Source organism: Odocoileus virginianus, unplaced genomic scaffold (assembly GCF_023699985.2).
Source record: "Odocoileus virginianus isolate 20LAN1187 ecotype Illinois unplaced genomic scaffold, Ovbor_1.2 Unplaced_Contig_32, whole genome shotgun sequence".
Lineage (NCBI taxonomy): Eukaryota > Metazoa > Chordata > Mammalia > Artiodactyla > Cervidae > Odocoileus > Odocoileus virginianus.
In genome coordinates this window covers 405,340-429,213 of record NW_027224349.1, presented here as the reverse complement: position 1 = coordinate 429,213, position 23,874 = coordinate 405,340, and the positions used below count along the sequence as shown (strand labels likewise).

At 34.9% G+C, this 23,874-nt stretch overlaps 1 protein-coding gene across 4 annotated transcripts in view; it reads right to left on the bottom strand.

Annotated features, from left to right (window-relative positions):
* LOC110132251 (ubiquitin carboxyl-terminal hydrolase 9X-like) overlaps positions 1-23,874 on the bottom strand; it is a 144,579-nt gene that overhangs the window by 89,323 nt on the left and 31,382 nt on the right. For all 4 annotated transcript variants that reach the window (XR_002312416.2, XM_020885471.2, XM_070464606.1 and 1 more), the window contains 9 exons: positions 20,160-20,305; positions 17,183-17,262; positions 14,550-14,662; positions 13,006-13,224; positions 10,004-10,119; positions 9,554-9,805; positions 9,340-9,478; positions 5,921-6,073; positions 4,580-4,684 (listed from right to left, as the gene is read on the bottom strand). Coding sequence is in view for 3 of the 4 variants with exons in the window: in XM_020885471.2 (XP_020741130.2) it covers positions 4,580-4,684; positions 5,921-6,073; positions 9,340-9,478; positions 9,554-9,805; positions 10,004-10,119; positions 13,006-13,224; positions 14,550-14,662; positions 17,183-17,262; positions 20,160-20,305 (1,323 nt within the window). In the remaining variant the exon portion in view is untranslated. The remainder of the gene's footprint in view (positions 1-4,579; positions 4,685-5,920; positions 6,074-9,339; positions 9,479-9,553; positions 9,806-10,003; positions 10,120-13,005; positions 13,225-14,549; positions 14,663-17,182; positions 17,263-20,159; positions 20,306-23,874) is intronic.

Sequence of the window (23,874 nt, the reverse complement as noted above, 5' to 3'; positions counted from 1 at the left end):
ATACATAATTTTGAATAAAGACAGATATTATATAATGAGAGGAATCTCTGAGCCTGACCACAAAATTGATATGCAAACACTAATCAAAACTAATACTGAGAGGCACAGAAAATGACACAAAACAGAGAACCTAGAAATAGTACCTTACTAATAAACCCAACTGATATTTGACAAAGATGCAGAAGTAATCTTAATGCAGGCAAGAAGAAAGATGGTTTTTCCCTAATGGTAGAAGAGCTGAACATACAGAGGGAACCAAAACCAAAACAAACACACCAAAAAACTGTCACAACAATCAAAATCCCTGAAATCTTAACTCTCACAGAATTTAGATCAAATGAATGACTTAACTATAAATTATAAAATTTTCAGAAAACATAATGCAGTAAAAATTCTTTGGGATTTATTTTTTAGTAAACAACTCCCTGGCTGACACTGAAAGTGTGACCCATTAAAAGGTAATCAATAGAACTTCACTTGAACAAATTCTGCTATCAAAATATCCTAGTAAAAGGATAAAACAACTTAAGACTGGGAGCAAATGCTTGGACATATCTAAAAAGTAATTACCATGGGGAACACATGAAGTACACTCTGTAAACTAAAGAAAACAAACAACCCAACAATAAAACAGGCAAAAGGCATGAATACTTCAACACATATATTAAGTAAGTGCATCAAAGATGTTCAACATATTTGCCATTAATACAAATCAGAACCATTAGATTCTGCTGCACATCTATCACAGAAAAAAAAAGTAAATATATTAAAATCTGACAGTGATCTAGAGAAAATGGATTACTCATAATTGTGGCTAAGAATATAAGATAGTACAATCACCCTAGAAAAAGTTTGACAGCAAGAAGCCTAAAAATATCAAGTCACAAATTAAATTCAGAAACATGCACAAGCATTATACATCATGACAAGTGGAATTTATTCCAAAAGTACAGGATTATTTGAGCATACAAATATCAATTAATGTAATATAGGGTAAAAATGACCAGAAATCAAGAACATCTATTTACAAAGAAAAAGTAACCAATAACATCCAATGCCCTTTCTAGATTCAAATATTCAATAAACTAGAAATAAGAGGTAAATTTCTAAACCTGACAAAGGGCATCTACAAAATGCCATAGCTAACTTGTATAAAACAGTGTGATATCATTACAATGATATACAATGTATATAAATGTGATATATAACATTGTGATATATAAGTGAAAAACTAACAGCTTCCACTTAAGATCAGGAATGCTCACTTTCACCAGTTCTTTTTAACATCATGGTTTAAACTGAATAGGGAAACTACTGTAGAGAGGCAGAAAAGATATTCATATTGAAAAGGAAGAAGAAAAACAACTACCTTTTATTGGGAAATGATATGAAATTCACCAAAAAGCATCAAAGCAGTGAATTTAATAAGGCTAATGATCCAAGAAAAATTTTAAAGTATTAATTTTATTTCCATATTCTAGTTATGTTTTTAGATAGGAACAAACCCCCCAAAAAGGAAAAAACTTCCAGTTATAGTAACAAGGAAAAAGAAATCACATTTTGGTTACAAAATTCAATAAGCACTTTTTCAATAACTGATAAACTAAAGAAGACCTAAGTAAATGAAAAGTCATCTCTAAATAAACAGAAACATTCCATATTCATGCATTAGAAGATTAATATTGTTAAGATGGCAATATAATGCACACTAAGCTACAACTGCCTATCATAATCCTATCATAATGCTAGCTAATTTCTTTTATGAAACTGTCAAACTAATGCTAAATTTTTAAGTCATTTCAAAAGACCTGTCAATAGCCAAAATGACCTTGTAATTTTTTGAAGTTTGAACCACACACAAAATATCACTCAAAACTCATTACAAGCTTAAGATAAAAGCTAAAATCATTTTCAAAAATTCTTGAGACTGCAGATAAAGCAACAACTTCTTAAATATGAAACCAAAACTATAAGACTCCTTGCACTTTTTGAATTCTCCCTCCAATAAATAAACTGAACTTTATAAAAATTTAAAAACACTTATCAGAAATAGGTAAATCTTTAGAGAAAGAAAGTAGACTCTTGGTTTCCAGGGTAAAGGAAGAAGGGCAGAAAGAGAATAACAGGACTGTGAGTATGTTTTGGATTCTGACAAAGGCAGTGACTGCACAACACCAGGAATGTATGAAATCTCACTGAATCATATACTTTAAAATGGGTATTTAAAACATTTCATTAACACAAAATTCACCTGGACAAAAAAAAATTAACTTTGTCACAAAAAGGACATCAAGAAAGTAAACTATCAAAAAGAAAATATTTGCAAATCATAATTTAATAAGGGGCTCTGTATACAATGTACAAGGAACTCTTAGAAATCAAAGAGTCGGATATATGATTTAAAAGGGAATTTCTTAAGGATGATAAACAAATGATCACTAAATACGTAAGAAGATGCCTCACATCAGACATCAAGAAACATGCGTCAAGAAACATGCAAATCAGAACCACTGGGATATTACTTTACCTCCACTAGTATGATAAAGATAATAAAGATATATGAGCTAACCATACAGTTAGTTCATGTTTGGTTACTGAGTCAGAAATAAAATGCTAATAAAGCTGAGAAATACTTTTAAAACACTGACAAGAATTGAGCATCATATATACAAAGAAACTCTTTGGAGTCCAGAAAAAAAGGAAACAAACAGTAAAAGCAAATAGGTCATGTAAAAATATCTTAAGTCTTATTATCGACTAAGACTATGAAGACTAGTGCTTCCATGAGGAAGAATTTCAAACTTACCACACTGTGAAAAACTACCAATTCTGTTACCACAGGACTGTAAATCAGTACAAACACAGAGAAGACAAAAAATAAAAATTCCTGTAAGGAGTAACTATTTTAACTGAGGATATGTCAGGATCATTTAGTTACAAACTATAGAGAACTGCTAACAGACCCATACTCTATGCTTTCTTTAAGACATTCTTAGTCTTATCTTTAAGACACAATGAAACACTATATGAATTATCAGTTTGTTTATTAACACCTCAAAAACTGATGCTTCTTAATGAATAAAAGATGTTCAGTGAACACCTGGAAAGCCAAAGTAGCAATGCACTTTGGAATTGTGCACTAATGGAATAATGGAATACTACATAAAGGAATTACTACAGTTATAGTCAGACCATCTTGAAAATCTTTGAATTCAAAGGAGACCTGATGCCATTCCATTCTTATGTCATCATGGCTAGTATTTCTGACATAAATATTTCAAAAGTTTTCTCTGAAATTAAGTTTTAGAGTATTTACAACTTCCCAATGTTTATTTTCTTGTTCAGTGGTTAATCTCTTCAGTAGAATTTTTTAAAAAATGTATGAAAGATTCCTTCACATTAGTGAATTCATCCATTTGTTCACAATTCTAAAAGTATTAATTTCACTGACATGGAGCATTCCACTATTAGGTTAGACCACATTTTTATTTATCCTTTTACCATTTATAACATGTGAATCTTCCCACTTGGAATAAACAGAAATAATTCTAATAAAGACATTATCAAACATGTATTCTGGTATACGTATGATTAGTTTCTCCAGAGAATACATTCAGGAATATAAAAGCTGTGTTGTAGGACACAAAAACCTACACTTTAACAAATAATGCCAAACTGTTTTCTCAAGACATTGAACCAACCTAAGGTGTCACCTAAATGCAACAGCTATTTTCAGCAAAAAATCCTGTAGTTCCAAGGAACATGGTTACTAGAATATTCATTCAGGAACAATAAAATATGATTTTAAGTTCTTGAGCCATAATCCTCAATTTTAAAAACTATAAAGAAACATTGTTTTCAAGTCCCCAAATATCCCAATGCAGATATGTGAGTCTCTTGAACTTCTTTCTAAATCTAATTCCTATTTCCCTATATACATCAGCCCAGAGCAAAACTGTTTTTAGTGTCTCATTTGTCTCCACACTTGGTTCATGTCTCACTTTGCACTATAACATATTTCCCTACATTTCTGTAATTTATATTAACCTAGAGTAAAATAAGGACTTTCCCGGAGGCTCAGGGAATGGTAATCCACCTGCCAACACAGGGAACATGGGTTCAGTCCTTGGTCTGGGAAGATTCCCCACACCCGCAAGCCACAACTACCCAAATACACATTCTAGAAACCACAAGCCTGAAGGCTGTGGACCTGGAGCCCATGCTCCACAAGAGAAGTCATCAATGAAGAGCCCATGCAAAGCAACAAACACCCAGTGCAGCCAACAAACAAATAAACCCACACTGGATAAAGATTTAAAAATTTTTAAAGAAAAAGGGCAAAATCAATAATTGGCAGGTGAAACTAAATCTAAAAGAAAAATAGCTATTTCTGTATTTGTGAAGAAAATTACTGTAATAAAAACTGTTACATTCTGACTGGAACACATAACAAACTAATTCCTTCTCAGAGATTCCTTAATGAAATTTGTTTGTTAGTATACAGGTCAACATAAAACACATCTAACTAATTAAACCTACTGAAAATGAAATGGTACAACTTTACTATTTGAATTTCTACCTTAAAGCAATCAAAAAGATGATCAAGTTGCTCAGGAGAAAAATCCCATGCCAACTTTGCCAGTAGATCGTGTACATTCTTTACAATGGCTTCATGTTTCCCTGCCTGATGAAAAAACAAAACAGTAGTATTTATTTATGACATAAATAAAATCAAAGTCATATCACACAAATCTGAACAGAAACAGGAAATAACCTCTACTGTGTCAAACTCTATTAGTCAGTAAAATATTTCTACCTGCTTAATCTAGATATAAATTTAATTACAAATACTATAAATGCTTTAAAGCTGCCATTTGTATAAATAAATTTTAAACTCAATTTCATGATATAGTTAGTAATAAGCTCCAGGAATTCATAGGAAAGTTTATGACAGAATTTTTTTTAATAAAATTAAGAAAAAATAAGGCAAAATAATGGAGTCTTTCAAAATTGAAACTTAAGTGCTCAACAATGGCAAATGAACATTTCATTGGTTTCTCTTTAAAATAAGCTTTGTAATCCAGAGCGTACTTGTACTTACCACATGACCAACCCAGAACACTTGCCATCAGGTAACTAAATTATACATTAATAATTCAGAAATAATACAAAAATGTATCTATCCTCATGGAAATAATTCAGAAACCAAAAATTTATTTGTCCTCATGGAAAGTTTAAATGGTCTAGGATTTTCCTGGTGGTCCAGTGGTTAAGAATCCACCAGTTAATTTACATTCAATTCCTGATTGAGGAAGATCCCAATGCCATGGGGCAATTAAGCCGGTGGGGCCACAATTACTGGCACCACTTGCTGCAACTACTGAAGCCCATGTGCCTAGAGCCTGTGCTCCACAACAAGAGACACTGCAATGAGAAACCCACACACAATGAGAGAATAGCCGCCACTCTCAGAAACTAGAGGAAGTCTGCACAGCAAAGACGACCCAGTGCAGCCAAAAAAAAAAAAAGTTTTAATGTTCCACTATAATCATAAGCTTTATAAGTAACACAGTAATACCATTCTTGTAACATTTGTTTCTTTACATAATTCAGAGAAAATGTGAAATCTGTAACTTATAAACCTCAAACATTGAAGACATAATTGTTGTAAATCTAGGCATTATATATAATTGTTATATAATATACAATTACACCCTTTATGAGAGGGTGTCATAATGGGAGAAATTTATTTTTAAAATATTCTTGCTAAAAAAAATTTTTAATTTTCAATAAAAATATTCTTGGCAAGCTTTCTGTTTATATCAAGAAACTCATATACCATTACATAATGAGTACCACAAAATACTTAATTTTTAGTGTCCTGCTTATAAAAAATAAAACAGTATCTTAAATTCCTTACCTGTGCTGCCCAGATATTATCAAGATCTTGTAATGTAAGAGCTTTTTCTTTAATCACAAAACGAAGAATCTTCTCTAGCTTTTCTACATACTGAGGCTGATGAAGACTATCTCGCAAGACTATGGATAAGATATTATTCTGCTGTATCCATTCCTAAATATAATACAAAATTTTATTTCAAAGCAGGAAGAAACATTTTTTAAGAAGTGAAATAGGGAGAGGGAATTGGAAAAAGGTGATCAAAAGGTATAAACTTCCAGTTGTTAGATAAATAACTATTGGGGATATAAGGGACAACAGTGATGATGACTAGAGTTAACACCACTGAAGAGTTTACTTGAAAGTTAAGAAATCAGATCATGTGTCACATCATAAGGACAAAAAAATTTTCTTTAAGCAACAGTGGGTGCCAAGTAAATTTGTTATAACCACTTGATAATGTTAAGAAAGTCATTATACTGTATACAGTAAACATATAGTATCATGTGTCAGAGGATGTGCTCATTATTAAACGACAGAAACAGCAAGGACCTAACAGAAACAGAAGAGATTAAGAGGTATGGTAACCCTTGCAGGAGTGATGCTCTGCACCCTGAAGGCCCCAGCGTAAATGGGACTGTGTATGCCAGCCTCCCACCATCCTGTGTCTATTAAGTAACTTGATACTGGAGTAGATAAATAAAGTTACCTTTTTCAAAAAAAAAAGAAGAGGTGGCAAGAATACACAGAAGAACTATTCAAAACAGATCATCACAACCCAGATAACCACAATAATGTGGTCATTCACCTAGAGCCAGACTTCCTAGACAGTGAAGTCAAGTGGGCCTCAGGAAACATTACTATGAACAAAGTCAGTGGATGTGCTGGAATATCAGCTAAGCTATTGCAAATCCTGTAAGAAAATGCCATTAAAGTGCTGCATGCAATATGCCGGCAAATTTGGAAAACTCAGCAGTGATCACAGGACTAGAAAAGGTCGATTTCCAATCCCAAAGAAGGGCAATGCCAAAGAATGTGCACACTACCACACAACCGCACTCAATTCAACACTACCAAGGTAATATGCAAAACACTTCAAGCTATGCTTCACTGAGAACTTCAAGGTGTACAAGCTGGATTTCAAAAAGGAAGAAGAATCACGTATCAAACTGCTAACATCCATTGAATCCCAGAAAAGACAAGGGAATTCCAAGAAAATATCTACTTTTGCTTCACTGACTTTGCTAAATCTTTTGATTGTGTGGAACACTACGAAGTGGAAAATTTTTAGAGATGGGAATATCAGAACAGCTTACACAGCTCCTGAGAAACCTATATGCAGGGAAGAAGTAACAGTTACAACCAGACATGAAAGAACAGATTGATTCAAAGCTGGGAAAGGAGTAGTCAAGGCTGTATACTGTCACCCTGCTTATTTAACTTATACGTAGAATACAGCATAAGAAATGCCAGGCTGGATGAAACACAAGTTCAAATCAAGATTTCTGCGAGAAATATCAACAACCTTAGATATGCAGATGACAACACCCTAAGGCAAAAAGTGAAGAGAAACTCAAGAGCATTTTGATGAAGGTGAAGGAGAAAGGGGAAAAGCTGTCTTAGAACAACATTAAAAACCTACAATCATAGTATCCAGTCCCACTTCATAGCAAATAAATGGAGGAAAAATGGAAACAGCGACAGATTTTATTTTCTTGGGCTCCAAAATCAATGCAGATGGAGACCACAGCCACAAAATTAAAAGATACTTGCTCCTTGGAAGAAAAACTATGACAAAAGATATGACAAACCTACACAATATATGAAAAAGCAGAAACACCACTTTGCCAACAAAAGTCCATACAAAGCAATGGTTTTTCCAGCAGGTCATGAACAGATGTGAGATTTGAACAACAGAGAAGCCTGAGTGCTAAAGAATTGACAATTTCAAACTGTGGTGATGTAGAGTTTGAGAGTCCCTAGGAACAGCAAAGAGATTAAAGCAGTCAATCCTGAAGTAAATCAACCCTGAATACTCACTGGAAGGACTGATGCTGAAGCTCCAATACCCTGGCCACCTAATGCAAACAGGTGACACACTAGAAAAGACACTGATGCTAGAAGAGGCAGGAGGAGAAGGGGACAACAGAGGATAACATGGATGGATGGCATCACCAGTTCAATGGACATGAATTTGAGCAAACTCAGGAAAACAGTGAAGGACAGGGGAGCCTGGGGTGCTGCAGTCCATTCAGTCGAAAGAGTTGGACACAACTTAGTGACTGAATGACAGCAATAATTTAATATTACAATAACTCTATAGGATCCAATTTTAAACATAAGCATTCCCACAGATGTGCTAAACATACAATTATATCTCACTAATGTAATGTGTTTATTGTTATTTTAATATAAATTCATTAAAAACTGTACTACATAAAAGCAGAAAATCTACTTTTTTCACATACAGAAAATGTTCCTAAAAATACAAGAGAGAAAACATCTCTTAACTATCTTTGGAGAACAGTAAATGTTGTATTTACAATCTGCCTTAGATTCTTTTACAAAAATAATAAAAAAAACTACACAGCAATGACAAATTGCTTCAAAATTTTTTGAAAACTTAAGTTTCTTCATCTCTCAAAAACTGGTAAGAAGCCTACCAGACAACAGTTTTGAGTAGTCAATGCTCAACATCCCAAGGCAAGCAAACTGCATATACGAATGTTGACCCCCAACACTGATTTAGAACCTGGCTCTAGGTTATATACGCTTCTCAATATCAACCAAATGCCTTCATATTACTTTTTTCACATTTTGATTATTCCCACAAAAAAATGAAGATCCCTTTAAGGTAAAGGTTATTCTTTACAGATACACACATCCAATGCTGGCAAAGAACACACATTCAAAAAATATTACTGAGTAATTTATCATTACAACTTACTAGATGCTACTCACTTAACCCTAAAAATGTATAAAAGTATCTATGGTAAAAAAAAAATTTTAAAAAGTATCTGTGGTGTATCAATGTCAAGATGATGCTGAAACAGGTATTCTAAAAACAAAGATCATAAAAATCATGTTACTTTTCAAAATTTTATTCTTTTAATTATCACCTGCTTTTTAAAACTTCTAAAACTGAATTGGCAAATTATCACCCCACCAATTCATTACTAAATTCCAGATCTACCAATCCCTTCTAAAGGTAACCTTATTCACTTCAACCAACACATCAAACTATACTTGCATCATAAGAGCCTACCACTCCTAACAATGAATCATTTGCTATTACTGCTATAAACAAGTTTTCATATTTAAATTAGTCCATAATTAAGTCAAATTCTTAATATATGAATTAATTTTGTTGTTATTTCTAACATTAACAGGTACTAACTAATAAGCAGATTTTTATTCACAAAAGAAGCAAAGGGACTTACTGCCATTCTCTCAGCTGTCAGCCATTCCTGCTCCTCAGGATTACCATGCCGATGAGTATAATATGATATACTAGAAATCACCTTGTTAATTTCATTCAGGGCATTCATCTTCCCATTAAAAGAAGATATTTGCAACAATCTACAAGAAACATTGGGATTGAGTATCATTGTAAGAAACTAGGCAAGTAATTATTTACAGAGGGAGGTATCTTACCTGAGTATCATTTTCAACCTAAAAATTTCCAAATTTTTTACAGTTTCTTCTTGGCCTGGAATCCTTGAAGCTAAATTCTTCAGAGACTTAATAATCATTGAAAGGGCGTCATTTTTGGTTTCATTCTTTGCTTCTTTTTTCAGCTCTTCATCAGTTAAATTATCTAAAAATTGTGGAACTATTTCTATAATTGGAATAAAGTACTTTTTCACTGTATGTTGACTGAGAAACTCATAGCATTGTCCAAATGGTCTAAAATAAGAAAAAAACATTATTTCTGAAATATCCCAAGCTTTTACAAAAACTTAAATCCTGAACTAATTTCAACACTTAAATTTTTTAACAGTTTAAAACAAGAAAAAAGCAGAGTAGAAAATGGAAACAATTATTTCCAAGGTATTAAACTACATTTCTATAGACAATGAATATTAATTTTTCAAAATAACTTACTTAATAAGAGCTGCAATTATTTGAACATTTAATGCTGATCCACTGATAAAACGATCAAGCAAAATCTGGAACCCGTTTAACGTGCCAAATTTATTGATGAGATCCACTAGCCAACCCTGCAATACAAATGAGTTGTTTAAGAAAATTGTTAAAAGTTACTATTAGAAATAGCTTTGTTTGAATTAAGTCATAAGTAGGAAATTTCAATATAATAAATACATAGTTATATTTTAAAAGAACAGAAACTGTCCCTGTGAAACGGTCACAGATATATTTCAGAGATCTGTTCTCTGTATAGCTTGAGCCAAAAGCAGCATGGGTTTACAAAATGGTATTTGTTCACATCCCATAGGTCTGGTGAAAAGAAAGTAAGACTGCCAAAACACACTAATGAAATTGTCTGAAGCCAAGGACAAGGAGACAGAAAAGAGGAAACAGTAACTCAACACAACACTTGCTCAACAGAATGAAATCTACAATTAATAATGATATTAAATATAAGAGGCCAACATTAGTGTGACACCAAAGCTAAGCAAAGACTGTAAGGAAACTGCCCTCAATGATACACTAGCATTCAAATTTACCAACATATTAAATATATGACATTCCAAGGCAGTGTTTTCTCCCAGAATACAAGAATCTTTCAATATAGAAAAATCAATCTAATATCCCACATTACAGATGAAGAAAAAAGCAAACAAAAAATCCGCAATCATGCAGAAAGTTAATTAGACAAAATTCAACACCTTATCTTGACAAAAACACTCAACAAAGTAAAAACACAAGGAAACTGCCTCAGCATAATAAGGGCCACATAAAAACCCAGCTAGGACTGGACATGGAACAACAGACTGGTTCCAAATAGGAAAAGGAGTACGTCAAGGCTGTATATTGTCACCCTGCTTATTTAACTTATATGCAGAGTACATTATGAGAAACGCTGGGCTGGAAGAAGCACAAGCTGGAATCAAGATTGCTGGGAGAAATATCAATAACCTCAGATACGCAGATGACACCACCCTTATGGCAGAAAGTGAAGAGGAACTAAAAAGCCTCTTGATGAAAGTGAAAGAGAAGAGTGAAAAAGTTGGCTTAAAGCTCAACATTCAGAAAACTAAGATCATGGCATCTGGTCCCATCACTGAGAAAATAGATGGGGAAAGAGTGGAAACAGTATCAGACTTCATTTTTGGGGCTCCAAAATCACTGCAGATGGTGACTGCAGTCATGAAATTAAAAGATGCTTACTCCTTGGAAGGAAAGTTATGACCAACCTAGACAGCATATTAAAAAGCAGAGACATTATTTTGTCAACAAAGGTCCGTCTAGTCAAGGCTATGGTTTTTCCAGTGGTCACGTACGGATGTGAGAGGTGGGCTGTGAAGAAAGCTGGGCACCGAAAAATTGATGCTTTTGAACTGTGGTGTTGGAGAAGACTCTTGAGAGTCCCTTGGATTGCAAGGAGGTCCAACCAGTACATCCTAAAGGAAATCAGTCCTGGGTGTTCACTGGAAGGACTGACTCTGAAGGTGTTCACTGGAAGGACTAATTCTGAAGCTGAAACTCCAATACATTGGCCACCTCATGCGAAGAGTTGACTCAGTGGAAAAGACCCTGATGCTGGGAGGGATTGGGGGCAGGAGGAGAAGAGGATGACAGAGGATGAGACGGCTGGACGGCATCACCAACTCGATGGACAGGAGTTTGAGTAAACTCCAGGAGTTAGTGATGGACAGGGAGGCGTGCTTCGATTCATGGGGCTGTAAAGAGTCGGACATGACTGAGCGACTGAACTGAAAAACCCAGAGAAAAGATGAAACTCAATGGTGAAATACTGAAAGCTTTTCCTCCAAGTTCAGGAACAAACAGCGATGTTTGTTTTCATTAAATTTGTTCAACATATCACTGAAGTCCTAGCCATAGACGTTAAGCAAGAAAAAGAAATGCAAGACATTCAAAATTGCTAAAAGAACAGGGAAGTTAACTCTACCTAGAGACTGCATGTCCTTTTATAGGGATTCTATATTGTTTTGCATTAATTTTATACTCTATTTTAATGAGCATGACCGCATACATATGCACACCAAAGATATGTCCTGTGGTTTCTAATACTAATGTCTTCCATATATTTAAACATTAATTAAAATAAATATTCAAATTTATTTATAATAGTCAATAGCCTTTTGAGACATTAAAAGGCCATTAAGGTAATGCTTAAGTCACTAACACATGAAAATCAGTTCAGTTCAGTTCAGTCACTCAGACATGAGAATAGACATATATGTAAGTCCCTAAGAGCCTACTTCCCTAACCAGGTCTACTGGTTCTGTGCTTTTGCCTGTTTTTCTTATCTCTACTGATATAATTAACTCCTGTTTTTTCCCACCCTGTCTCCTTGAAACTGGCTATAATTTGGGTTAATATAAAGGAAATTATATAATCCTTATAAAATAAGGACAAATTAAAAGATTATTTACTCGACTCAAAAGTCAGATGCTCATCAATGCTAACATTTTCTAAGAAACTGAATGCATTGTTTAAAAAAAAAAGTATGAAAGCAAAATAATAGAACTCAGAAAGTCAAGTGTTAACATATTCTTTACTTAAATGTTTTTAATTGTTCAATATATATTAAGTACAAAATATATATATGTAAGTACAAACAAGGTATGGTTAATGTTCATCATTTATAGCAGTTATTTATGTCCTCTAAAGTAGAAAGTACTGAATCACTGCTATGCAGGGAAACATAGATAAGATTCCTATGAGCATCTTCATCAACAAATAAATAAAAATTAAGCTTTGTTCAAGCATAAAATTACATTTAGTACAGTTGGCTATGAGTTCAACAGTAATAACTCAATAATTCACATTAAATAATTTGTCTTTAATCAGAGACCTACATTTAACAAAACTAAAATAAGGAGATTAATGCCATTGGAGTTCTAAGATAAAACAGAACAATTTTAATATTTAATTCTGAAATTAACAAACCAACACACTTTTGGTGATCGAGGATCTGAGGAACGAGCAAATAATTCATCTTCAGGTGACTGAGCACTTGTGGAAACTGATTCACAAGGACGTGTACCGTTGTAAATATGGAATTTGCAATGAGGATTTAAGGCCATGGAGAGAAGTTCTAGAAGTGGAAACCAATCCTGGGACAACTTGGCCACACAAAGTTCCACTAGGCGATGAGTGTTGTTAATAATGCACCTCTGTTTATATTGGGGGTGGAGGGATTGATTTAGAAAGAGAAAACAGAAATTTCAAACACAGAAAGATTAAAATCTTGTTAATGATCTGACAACATTTTATATACTGATGATATGAATTTCAGTCAATTTTACAAACACTGAGATCAAACTGACATATTAGTAAAACAAATTCATAGTTATTTACTTCATAATTGTATTTTACCCATTTCAAAGCTGTTTTCAGAAGGGTTACAAATGCCCCAGAGGTTGTCTATTTCTGTTCCATGTGCACAGGAAACAATTTATACTTTTCTTTTTTTGGAGTTCATACTCTACAGTCAGTAATTCAAAAATTCAAATATTTTAAGTCATGTAAATTAACAGCTATAGAGACATGTAATCTAAGCCTCAATTAAAAAGTCAGAGATCATCTCCAAAATGTACACTTCTATAAATAAAAATTCACATGTGAAATCAGAAAATGTAAGCATTTATAATTATGCCAGAATTATTTCTGCAAAATGTGCTAGTTCTGCTTTCTAGGTTGAAGCTCAGAAAAATTATGTTTACCTCACAACTTTTGATTAATTCAATTTCAAAAATGAAGAGAGGTATGGACTAATTACAGTGCTTCAATGCTTCTACTAAGATGCAAACCTTTAACACTTTCAAATTCTCTGGAATACAAAGGTATCTTAAAATTAACAGTAACAAGAATTACTTTTGTCCTAGACTGAAGATACTGCCTTAGAGTATTTGTGTTTCCTAATGCCAGTCACTTCAATACATGACCAATCTGAAAATACTTCAAATTCCTTTTGAATTTTTTTATTAGAAATGAATGTGAAGTCAAATCACAAACTTGCAGGAATACTAGTTATTCAAATTTTCAGTGAAGACTTTCTTTCTCTCTACTAACTGCAAAGGTCAAACTCTGCAAGACACCATGACTGTCACTTCTGCTATAGTTTATCAGCTACATATGCAATGAAATCTCACACACCTTTTGCTATCCAGCTATACTAGGGGTCTCCTATTATATTCCCCATCTGGAGTATTTTTCTTTCTTACTAGTACATAAATTAGAAGGACTCTTCTAATCAACCAACAAACATTTTATGAAATACAGTACCCTGCATAAAGTCACAAGCACAGGGGTTCCAGGGAATAGATAAAACGAAGTTTTCACAACTCAAAATGCCAAGCTCATTCTTAAAGACTTTTAAGGCTATTAAATGTATCAGTAGACCCGATACATTATTCACAGTAATGTTTTCCAAAGGAAAACCCACAGGGACCACCACATAAACAAGACTTCAGTCTCCAATGTAAAGGATAAGACTCACATGAATTTCAAACTTCCAGCCACTCACTGCTTCATCCATAAGGATTTTAGTGAAAGACATTGTTAGCCCATCTCGGAAAAACCTCTGACATGCCTCACTTTTAACATCAAGGCCTAAGAAAAGGTGAAAAATTAAGCATGACACAAAGTAAAAATTTCAATACATCATTAAAAATAAACTGTTATAAACTAGTTTAGTTCCAACTGAAAAACAGTATTGTAGCTTTTGAAACAAGACACTGAATTACTGAAAGAGGTTAAAAGATAACTTATTTACACTAAAAACATGCAACTCTGAAAAAGTGGGTTTTTCTGCATGCATAAAAATAAGGATTTTATTTTTTTTCCCAATTATTTTTATTAGTTGGAGGCTAATTACTTTATAATATTGTAGTGGTTTTTGCCATACATTGACATGAATCAGCCATGGATTTACATGTGTTCCCCATCCTGAACTCCCCTCCCACCTCCCTCCCCATCCCATCCCTCTGGGTCATCCCAGTGCACCGGGAAAATTAAGTATTAATAAACTCAGTAAACTTCAGAAACACTGAGCTGTATTAAACCACATCAAATTAGTGAATGTAAAACTATATCAAATTAATCAAAGAGCTCTGAAATACAATACTATACTTTGTTAAAACAAAGAACACCACTCCATTCACTTACTGAAAATGTAGCTCAGAACTTTTAAATATTAATCATTTAAAATTTTCATTTGGCTAGAAACTGTCTATAAAGATGAATCCTGTCTTGTACTTCTAATCTAGTTCTTTCGTGTTCTGCAATCTAAAGCATCTTCTTTTTTAACTTCATGCTATTTAATAGAACAAACTCATATGCGTCCATCACCAAAATAAGACTTGTAATTCTTGACAACTCAGAAATACTGAATTAACACAATAAAGTATATTGTTCTTTTGATTACTTATTGATAAACTAATGTCAGCTAAACCCAGATTTCCCACAAAAATGTAGACTTCGTGTCACAGTAACCATGACCCCAGAAACAAGAGAAGAAAAAAATGATACACACTCACTGAATGCTACTAAACAAAATAGCATTTCCAGTTTTTATTGATCTAATATTGCTAGGACCTAGAACAAATAAGCCCTTCAATAAATAAGTAAAATGCAAACTAACCACCGTGTTGATAAAAAAGGAGAAACTTTTAATATGGTAAAAGATATTTTCATAGACATTAGAGTATGTTTGTACAATCTGAGAAAAAAAATATTAAATGTTTAAGATAGCTGCTGTGAAGATAAAATTACTACTTTTGCTATAGAGTCAGAAAGATTTCTCAAGGTACCACAGATGTTAAAAATGGGCCTAAAACATTATACTTAAAATATTTTACCTAAAACATTAACATTATTATATCTCTGAAGAGTTGACTTCAAATCTTCATTGGATGACTCAGAAAACATAATGCTATTCTACTTTGTTTTAGCCTTAAAGGCTGTAAGTAAGTAGAATATACAACAAAAATCAGTCAACTGCTACAAGAACTCAGCTATTGTTTTTGAGCAAAGTAACTGAAAAATGATGAATTGCAGCAGAAAATTTTTATATCTGGGTTAAGAGATTTTGTTAATTGCTTTAAAACAAACACAAACATACGCAGGCAATCTTTATTTCTCAAGACCGTTTTTCTTTCTCAGAAAAAACTTTAGTCTTTAAAAAAAAAGTCAAATATACTATCTTGAAAGTTTATTACAAAGACAATAACAGATGGGATGTCCATTAGCATCTGCTTTGCTTTCACAGGCTTTTTTACTAAATGACTCAAAAAGGAACGTAAAATACATATTACTGAATTTATCTGCAAATTTAACGTATTTCTCAAATATTAATGGTTGAGGTACAAAACAAAGTCCACAAAAATAAGTGAAGTCACATGGCCTTACAGTACTTCTAAATTATAAAATATACTAGAACGTTTGCTCTTTCACAGGCTACCTTGGTTGTTCAGCTGGTAAAAAATTCGCCTGCAGTGCAGAAGACCCTGGTTTGATTCCTGGGTCAGAAAGAATCCCCTGGAGGAGGGATAGACTAGCCAGTCCTATTCTTGGGATTCCCTGATGGCTCAGATGATAAAAAATCCACCTGCAATGTTGGAGACCTGGGTCCAATCCCTGGGTTGGTTAGATTCCCTGGAAGACAGCATGGCAATTGAATCCATTCCAGTATTCTTTCCTGGAGGATCCCCATGGACAAAGGAGCCTGGAGGGCTACAGTCCATAGAGTTGCAAACAATCGGACATGACTGAGCAACTAAGCACACACATGTGCTAGAAAATGTTTCTAACTTTTGAGTGACAACCTCTTTACAAATATGAGGGGAAAAAAGATCTTGTCCTTAGAAATATGAATGATCACAAAATTCTGCATTCAATTTTAAATGTCTTAAAATAAATAAATAAATAAGGTCTTAAGGTCCTTAAAGCTTATCCAAACGTTTCCATGAATGATTGTTCTAAGTTTAATATCTATAAGTTCTACTGGGAAGTTTAGTCATATATAGAGTAATGTAAAATTTTGTAACCAAGAAAAGCAAAATCATCAAGAACAGTGTGGAAATATGTATAATAGCATGCATAATGAAAAATACCATAAAAATACAAACTCACCTTTTTTACTAAGATCAATAGCAGCTTCTAAAAGCACTTCTAATTCCCCTTTTGGCAAAACTGGAACCACCCAACGAGGCCTAAAAATTATTACAGAACTTAAAAATGCTGCAGTTGTTGAGCACAAATAAAATATCATAAATAACTTTAATTTACCTGTTGTGATTACTTTACTAAGAAAAAGTTTAAAAACTCTGACTGTATTATATATTCATCATACAAATTAAAAGAGTTTGGCAAATTACATGCCTAGTGCTACTACATTACAAACACAATTTTGTAAAGCACTATCAAAATTCAGACATAACATTAAGGAAGAATTCATTTAATAACTTTCACAGGTGACAACTAATAATACTTAATTAATTATATAATCACTTATAATAAGTAAGAAAAAGTGCTGCTTTGTGGTTCAGGTTTACTAGTAAGAAGAAACAGTCTGACAGCATTTTTCTTTTGTCTTCTTCACAACAAAAGAAATGAGGAGAAAGAAATACGGCTGGTTTCTCAATTCACCTCAACAGACAATTTATCAACCCTTCCTGAAGATTATGTGAGTTATATGTTCTCCAAGACTTTATGCTGTAAGTACACTTCAGCATCAAAGCAATTATGAAGTTGACTAAACAGAGACCATGACACATCAACTACTTGCAGAGTCATATCAAAAGCCCATCAGCGAGTGGCAAGTGACAATTAAGCCGCACAGGGTGGCAGGCTTTAAGTTAGAATCCCACACTTGTTTTAGTCCACATGTGGCCTCCCAGTATTTTAGCTAACACTTTCAGCCCTGCCTCTTTCTCAGGAGGCACCTGTGCACAGGTGCACCATGCACCTGTCTCAACTGTACTTTTCGTAAGACCACAAGCTAACCTAGCCACAGTGAGTAAAAAATAAATGTCTCTGGAGAGCTTCTTTGAAAGGGGTGAAGACCCAGTGATGAGACAGCAGAAGACTCTAAGGCTGCCAATACAGGGGAAATACCAAGAGTCCTACTTAAATTATGGGTTCATTGCAACAGGTGATTCACATTCTCCAAGCCCACTATGTATAATATGTGGCAACCAGCTATACATCAAAGTAATGAGATCTTCAAAACTGCATCACTACATGGAGACCAAGCACCCTGCATTAGAAGACAAGCTGCTAGAATTTTTCAAAAGAAAATAAGGTGAACAAAGAACAAAAGTGTCCTTCTACTGAAGGACACCACTTCACTGAATATGTCTGCACGAAGATCATCATTCTTATTGGCTAACTGCATTGCTAAAGCTAAGAAGCCCTTTACTATTGATGAAAAGTTGATCCTGCCTGCTGCTAAAGACACTGGCCTTGAACTTTTAGAAGCTGCAGTTCAAAAGGTGGCACATGTTCCTCTTTCGGCTAGCACCATAACTAGACAAATTGATGAAACAGCAGAGGATATTGAGGCACAATTGTTAGAGAGGATTAATGAGTCACTGTGGTACACAATCCAGGTTGACAAGTCTTCCTTTGTTAACAAGGCAAGAGGATATGTTGTGTGCACTTCTGCTGCCAGCCAACAGTACAGATGCAGAACTATTCAAGTTTTTAACTACATATCAGGAAAACAGAATGGGTCATTTTGTATTGGCATATGCACAGATGGAGAAGCTGCCATGACTGGTCTGCTTTCTGGTTTCACTACTTTGTCAAAGAGGTTCCTTCTGAGTGTGTCTACATAGTATTATCCTTAGAGAAATGCTGGGTACCTGAAAAATGTCATTTAAACATAAAGTTACACAGGATGTGATTAAAATGATCAACTGCACTAAACAACATACCCTTAACTCAAGCCTGTTGACACAGCTCTGTGAGGAGATCAATGCAAAGCACGTATCTCTTCTCTTATACAAAGACGTGACATTGCTTTCTAAAGGCAGGTCAATAAGCCAGAGTTTTTCAGTTATAAGCGCCACTCCAGTTATTTCTTTTAGAAAACTGTCACCAATGGCAGCCATTTTTGTGACACAGAATGGGTCACAAAACTGTTCACTTGTGTGACATGTTCAATCTGATCAATGAACTCATTCTGTCACTTCAACTGTGCTCAGGTCAGTAGATAAAGTAGTTGTATTAAAAACAGACTAAAACCATGGCAACAGTGAGTGAACACTAGGAATTCTGACACATTTCTAACATTAGCAGAGATTTTGAAAGAGAATGAGACAGGGACTTCTTTATCCTAGCTAATACCTGATCTCCTATCTCAGCTTTCAAAGGAGTCTGAATATTACTTTCCAACACAAAAGACCCACAAGATGGGAAGGAATGGATCCATGACCTATTTGTGAATAAGCCAGGTGAATCAACTTTGTCCATGCTAGAAGAGGATCAACTGCTTGAGGTCACAAATGACAGTGGCCTTAAAAGTATGTTTGAGACAACTTCAAATCTCCATACATTCTGGATTAAAGTCAAGGTGGAATATCCTGAGATTGTCACAAAAGTACCCAAAAGTATGCCTCCATTTCCAGCATCCTTTCTTCTTCTACAGTGAGAGCAACCAAAACAGAGTATGGAGTAAACTGGATGTAAGCAAGACACTTCAGGAGTCACTGTCTCCCATCATCCCCAGATGGGACTGTCTAACTGCAGGAAAACAAGTTCAGGGTTCCCACTGATACTGCATTATGGTGAGCTATATAACTATTTCATTATATATTACAGTGTAATAATAGAAATGCCCAATAAATGCAACATTCTTGAATCATCTCAACAAGATCCTACTTTCAAGTACACTGTATCCAATATCCTGTGACAAACTATAATGGAAAAGACGATGAAAAATATAGATGCACAATGGACTTGCTTTGTGGTAAAGAAGAAATTAACACTACAATGTAAATCAATCATGCCTCAATATAATAAATTTAAAAAAACCTAAATAAACAAAAAAAGCCTCAAAAAAACAAAAAGCACCACCACCTCCACCCCAAAAAAACAATGACCTTACCGGTTGATCATGTCATCCAACTTTGCCAGGTCAACATGAGGAAATGCAGGTTCTTCATCTTCATGTTGTGGTGGAGCATCACCTTGACCTTGTTCATCTGGAGGAGTTGCTGGGGAATTCTCATTGGAAGAATCAGGTGATGAGGTCTTAAAATGAAATATTACAGATTTAAATTTTTATAGTATGTGTACTATATATAGCAGTTCAGATGCCAACACAAGTTAGATGAAAAATACATATTTTTAATTGTCAACATATATCTGTAAATACTTGATAAAATGGAGATCACATGGCTTCTCTTTTCCTGTCAATCTATGAGAATTTTTCCACGTAATTAAGAATCTTATAATGAGTGAATTAATGGCTATATAATACTACATGAAATAACTTGATGAGTTACAGAACACAAGTTCTGTAATAGTTGCTGCCAAACAGTATAATCACACTGAGCCTTCTTAATTACAAATCTTTATAAAAAGAGACAGAAAAGAGACAGATTTCTGAGACTACATCACAGAAGTCATCATGACTTCTTCCTCCTCCTCTCTTAGGGCAATCTTTTTGTTAAAAGTTACATACCAGGTCCTAAAAACTCTTAATCACACATCTGATTACTGATACACAGATGCTGTGTATGCTGTGTATCAGATACACTGATACTGTACACAGATGCAAAGGACCATGTGGTAAGAAACTGAGGCCTCCAGGCAACAGACATCTGAGAGAGCCACATGGAAAGGAGTCCCCAAACCCAAATATCAAATCTTCAGAATAATATAATCCAAGGTGACAAGCTGTCCAAAACCACAAGATACTAAGACAGAACCATTTGGCTAAATCATTCCCAAAATCTTCATGCACCAAAACTATGACAAAATGGGTGCTTGTTACTTCAAGTTACAAAAAAAGAAGAAAGGGTAGAAAGGCTACATAAAATACAGATGCTTAAAAACAAGAACCTGAGAAGAAAGAAAGTACAGGAAAAAACTTTTGCCACCTTCAAGTTTCAAGCATTCACTGAGGGTCCTGGAATCTTTTCATTGGGAATAATGGGGCTTGGGGTGGGGGAGGTACTATTGTATTGAGGTAAGAAAACCTAAACTGTAACTGATTAATTGCTAGAAGCTGAATATGGTAAGCCTGAGAGTTAAAAATTCCAAGGGGTCAAAACTTGAGGGGACTCAGTACATGTTCTAAGCTTTACTTTCAGAAAGTCCTATCAAGCTCTCAAAATGAAGACTGGAAAAAAATTCCCTGGTGTTCCCACTAAGATGAACAAGGTAGCCATTCTGAAATATGTTCTTCAAGCATTCTATTTGTAATAGGGCTGATCCTCAGAAACCACTGCCTAACCTACTAGGTGTTTTGTTTTTTTTTTTATGTTTTAAAATGTATTTATTTATTATTTTTGGCTGTGCTGGGTCTTCATTGCTACGCAGGACCTTGCTCTAGTTGCAGCAAGTGGAGGTTAGTCTCTAGTTACGGTGCTCAGGCTTCTCATTGTGGTGCCTTCTTCTGTTATGGAGCCAGGACTCTAGAGCATATGAGCTTCACTAGCTGTGGTGAACACACGGGCTGTGTTGCCCTGCAGCATGTGGAATCTTCCTGGTCCAGGTATCAAACTCATGTCCCCTCCATTGGCAGGCATATTCTTAATCACTGGGCCACCACGGAAGCCCATGAGATACCCACTTTTACTTTAGGCCTTCTCTCTAAGGGTGGAGGAAGAGCATTGTTCCTTGCGAAGGAATGTTCAGTCGAGGGTCAGTGCAAGGAGAGGAATTAAGGTTAATTGAGCTCCTCCCTAGTACCCTCAAGTCAACTCTTAGGTTTTTTATTAGAACCTAACCAACTTGCAACTTCCCTGGTAGCTCAGCTGGTAAAGAATCCACCTGCAATGCAGGAGACCCTGGTTCAATTCCTGGGTTGGGAAGATTCCCTGGAGAAGGGATAGGCTACCCACTCCAGTATTCTTGGGCTTCCCTGGTGGCTCAGATGGTAAAGAATACGCCTGCAATGTGGGAGAGAAGATCCCCTGAATCAACTTAACTTTCTCCAGTAGTTACATATGGTGGAGAAGGAAATGGCAACCCACTCCAGTACTCTTGCCTGGAAAATCTCATGGATGGAGGAGCCTGGTACGCTACAGTCTATGGGGTCACAAAGAGTCTGACATGACTGAGTAACTTCACTTTCACTTTTCACCTTCATGTACTGGAGAAGGAAATGGGCACCCACTCCAATGTTCTTGCCTGGAGAATCCCAGGGACAGGGAGCCTGGTGGGCTGTCATTTATGGGGTTGCACAGAGATGGACACGACTGAAGCAACTCAGCAGCAGCTACATATGGTTGTGAGACCATAAAGAAAGCTTGAGTGCTGAAGAATTATCTTAGTTGTTACTTGCATTAACTCATAATTTGTTCAATATAAGCAATAACATATTTACAAATTTTAGATTTGGGAAAATGAAAACAACAGTATCAATGATACAAAGGACCAGAAGGAGGAGTTATTATTATAAAGAACTTAAAACCACCCATATAACAATGAATGTACAGATCAGTTACAAAGGTATACTGCAAACACTAAGGCAACCACCAAAAAAGTTTTAAAAAAAGATATGAATGGTATGCTAAAACAGGAGAAAAATGGGAATCATTAAAACCACAAAAGGCGGAAGGAACATGGAACACAAACATAAGGACAAGAGCAATGAAAACAGAAAAGAGTAACAAATATGGAAAGTATTTATCCAACTATTTCAATAATCACGTTAAACATCAATGGTCTAAATACACTAAATAAAAGGCAAAGATTGGATAAAAAAGCAAAATTGAGCAACTTCCCTGGTTAAGAATCAGCCCTGCTAAGTATGGAACTCAGGTTCAATCCCTGGTCAGGGAACGAAGATCCCACATGCTGTAAGGCAATTAAGCATGTGAGCCAAAAACTACTGAGTCTGTGCACTGCAATGAAAGATCCCACAGAATGCAACAAACTATCCATGTGCTGCAACTAAGACCTAATGCATCTAAAGAAACAAGTTTTTAAAAAAGAAAATTCAACTTTATGCTACATTTGCCAAAGACAAACATAAAGTTCAAGGAAAAAAGAAAGATACAGAAACAGACCCATAGCAAGCAAATCAACTGATCTTTTGCAAACGGACAAAAACACAAAAATAATAACAATGGTGAAAAGAAAGGCTTACAACATATAATGTTGTAGCAAATGAACAGGCACATGAAAAAACAAAAAGAATTCAGAACATAGACTGTAACCCTCACCATTAACTGAAAATGGATCAGACTTAAATGCAAAATACAAAAGTGTAATCCTCTCAGAAGATAAAATAATAGGAAATCTAGGTGACCTTGGGTTTGATGCTAACTTCAGATATAACACCAAAGGCAGTAAAACAAGCTGGACTTCACTAAAATTAGTGATTTCTGTTTCATGAAAGAAACTGTCATGAGAACGAGAAGACAAGTTACTAGGCCAGAGACTGGGAGAAAATATTTGCAAAATAAAGCACAGCTATCCAAAACATAAAAATGAAACAAAGTGAAAGTGAAGTCACTTGGTCTGGTCTGATTCTTTGCAGCCCCACAGACTGTAGTGTACCAGGTTCCTCCATCCATGGGATTTTCCAAGGAAGAGTATGGAGTGGGTTGCCATTACTTTCTCCAGTGGATCTTCCCAAACCAGGGATC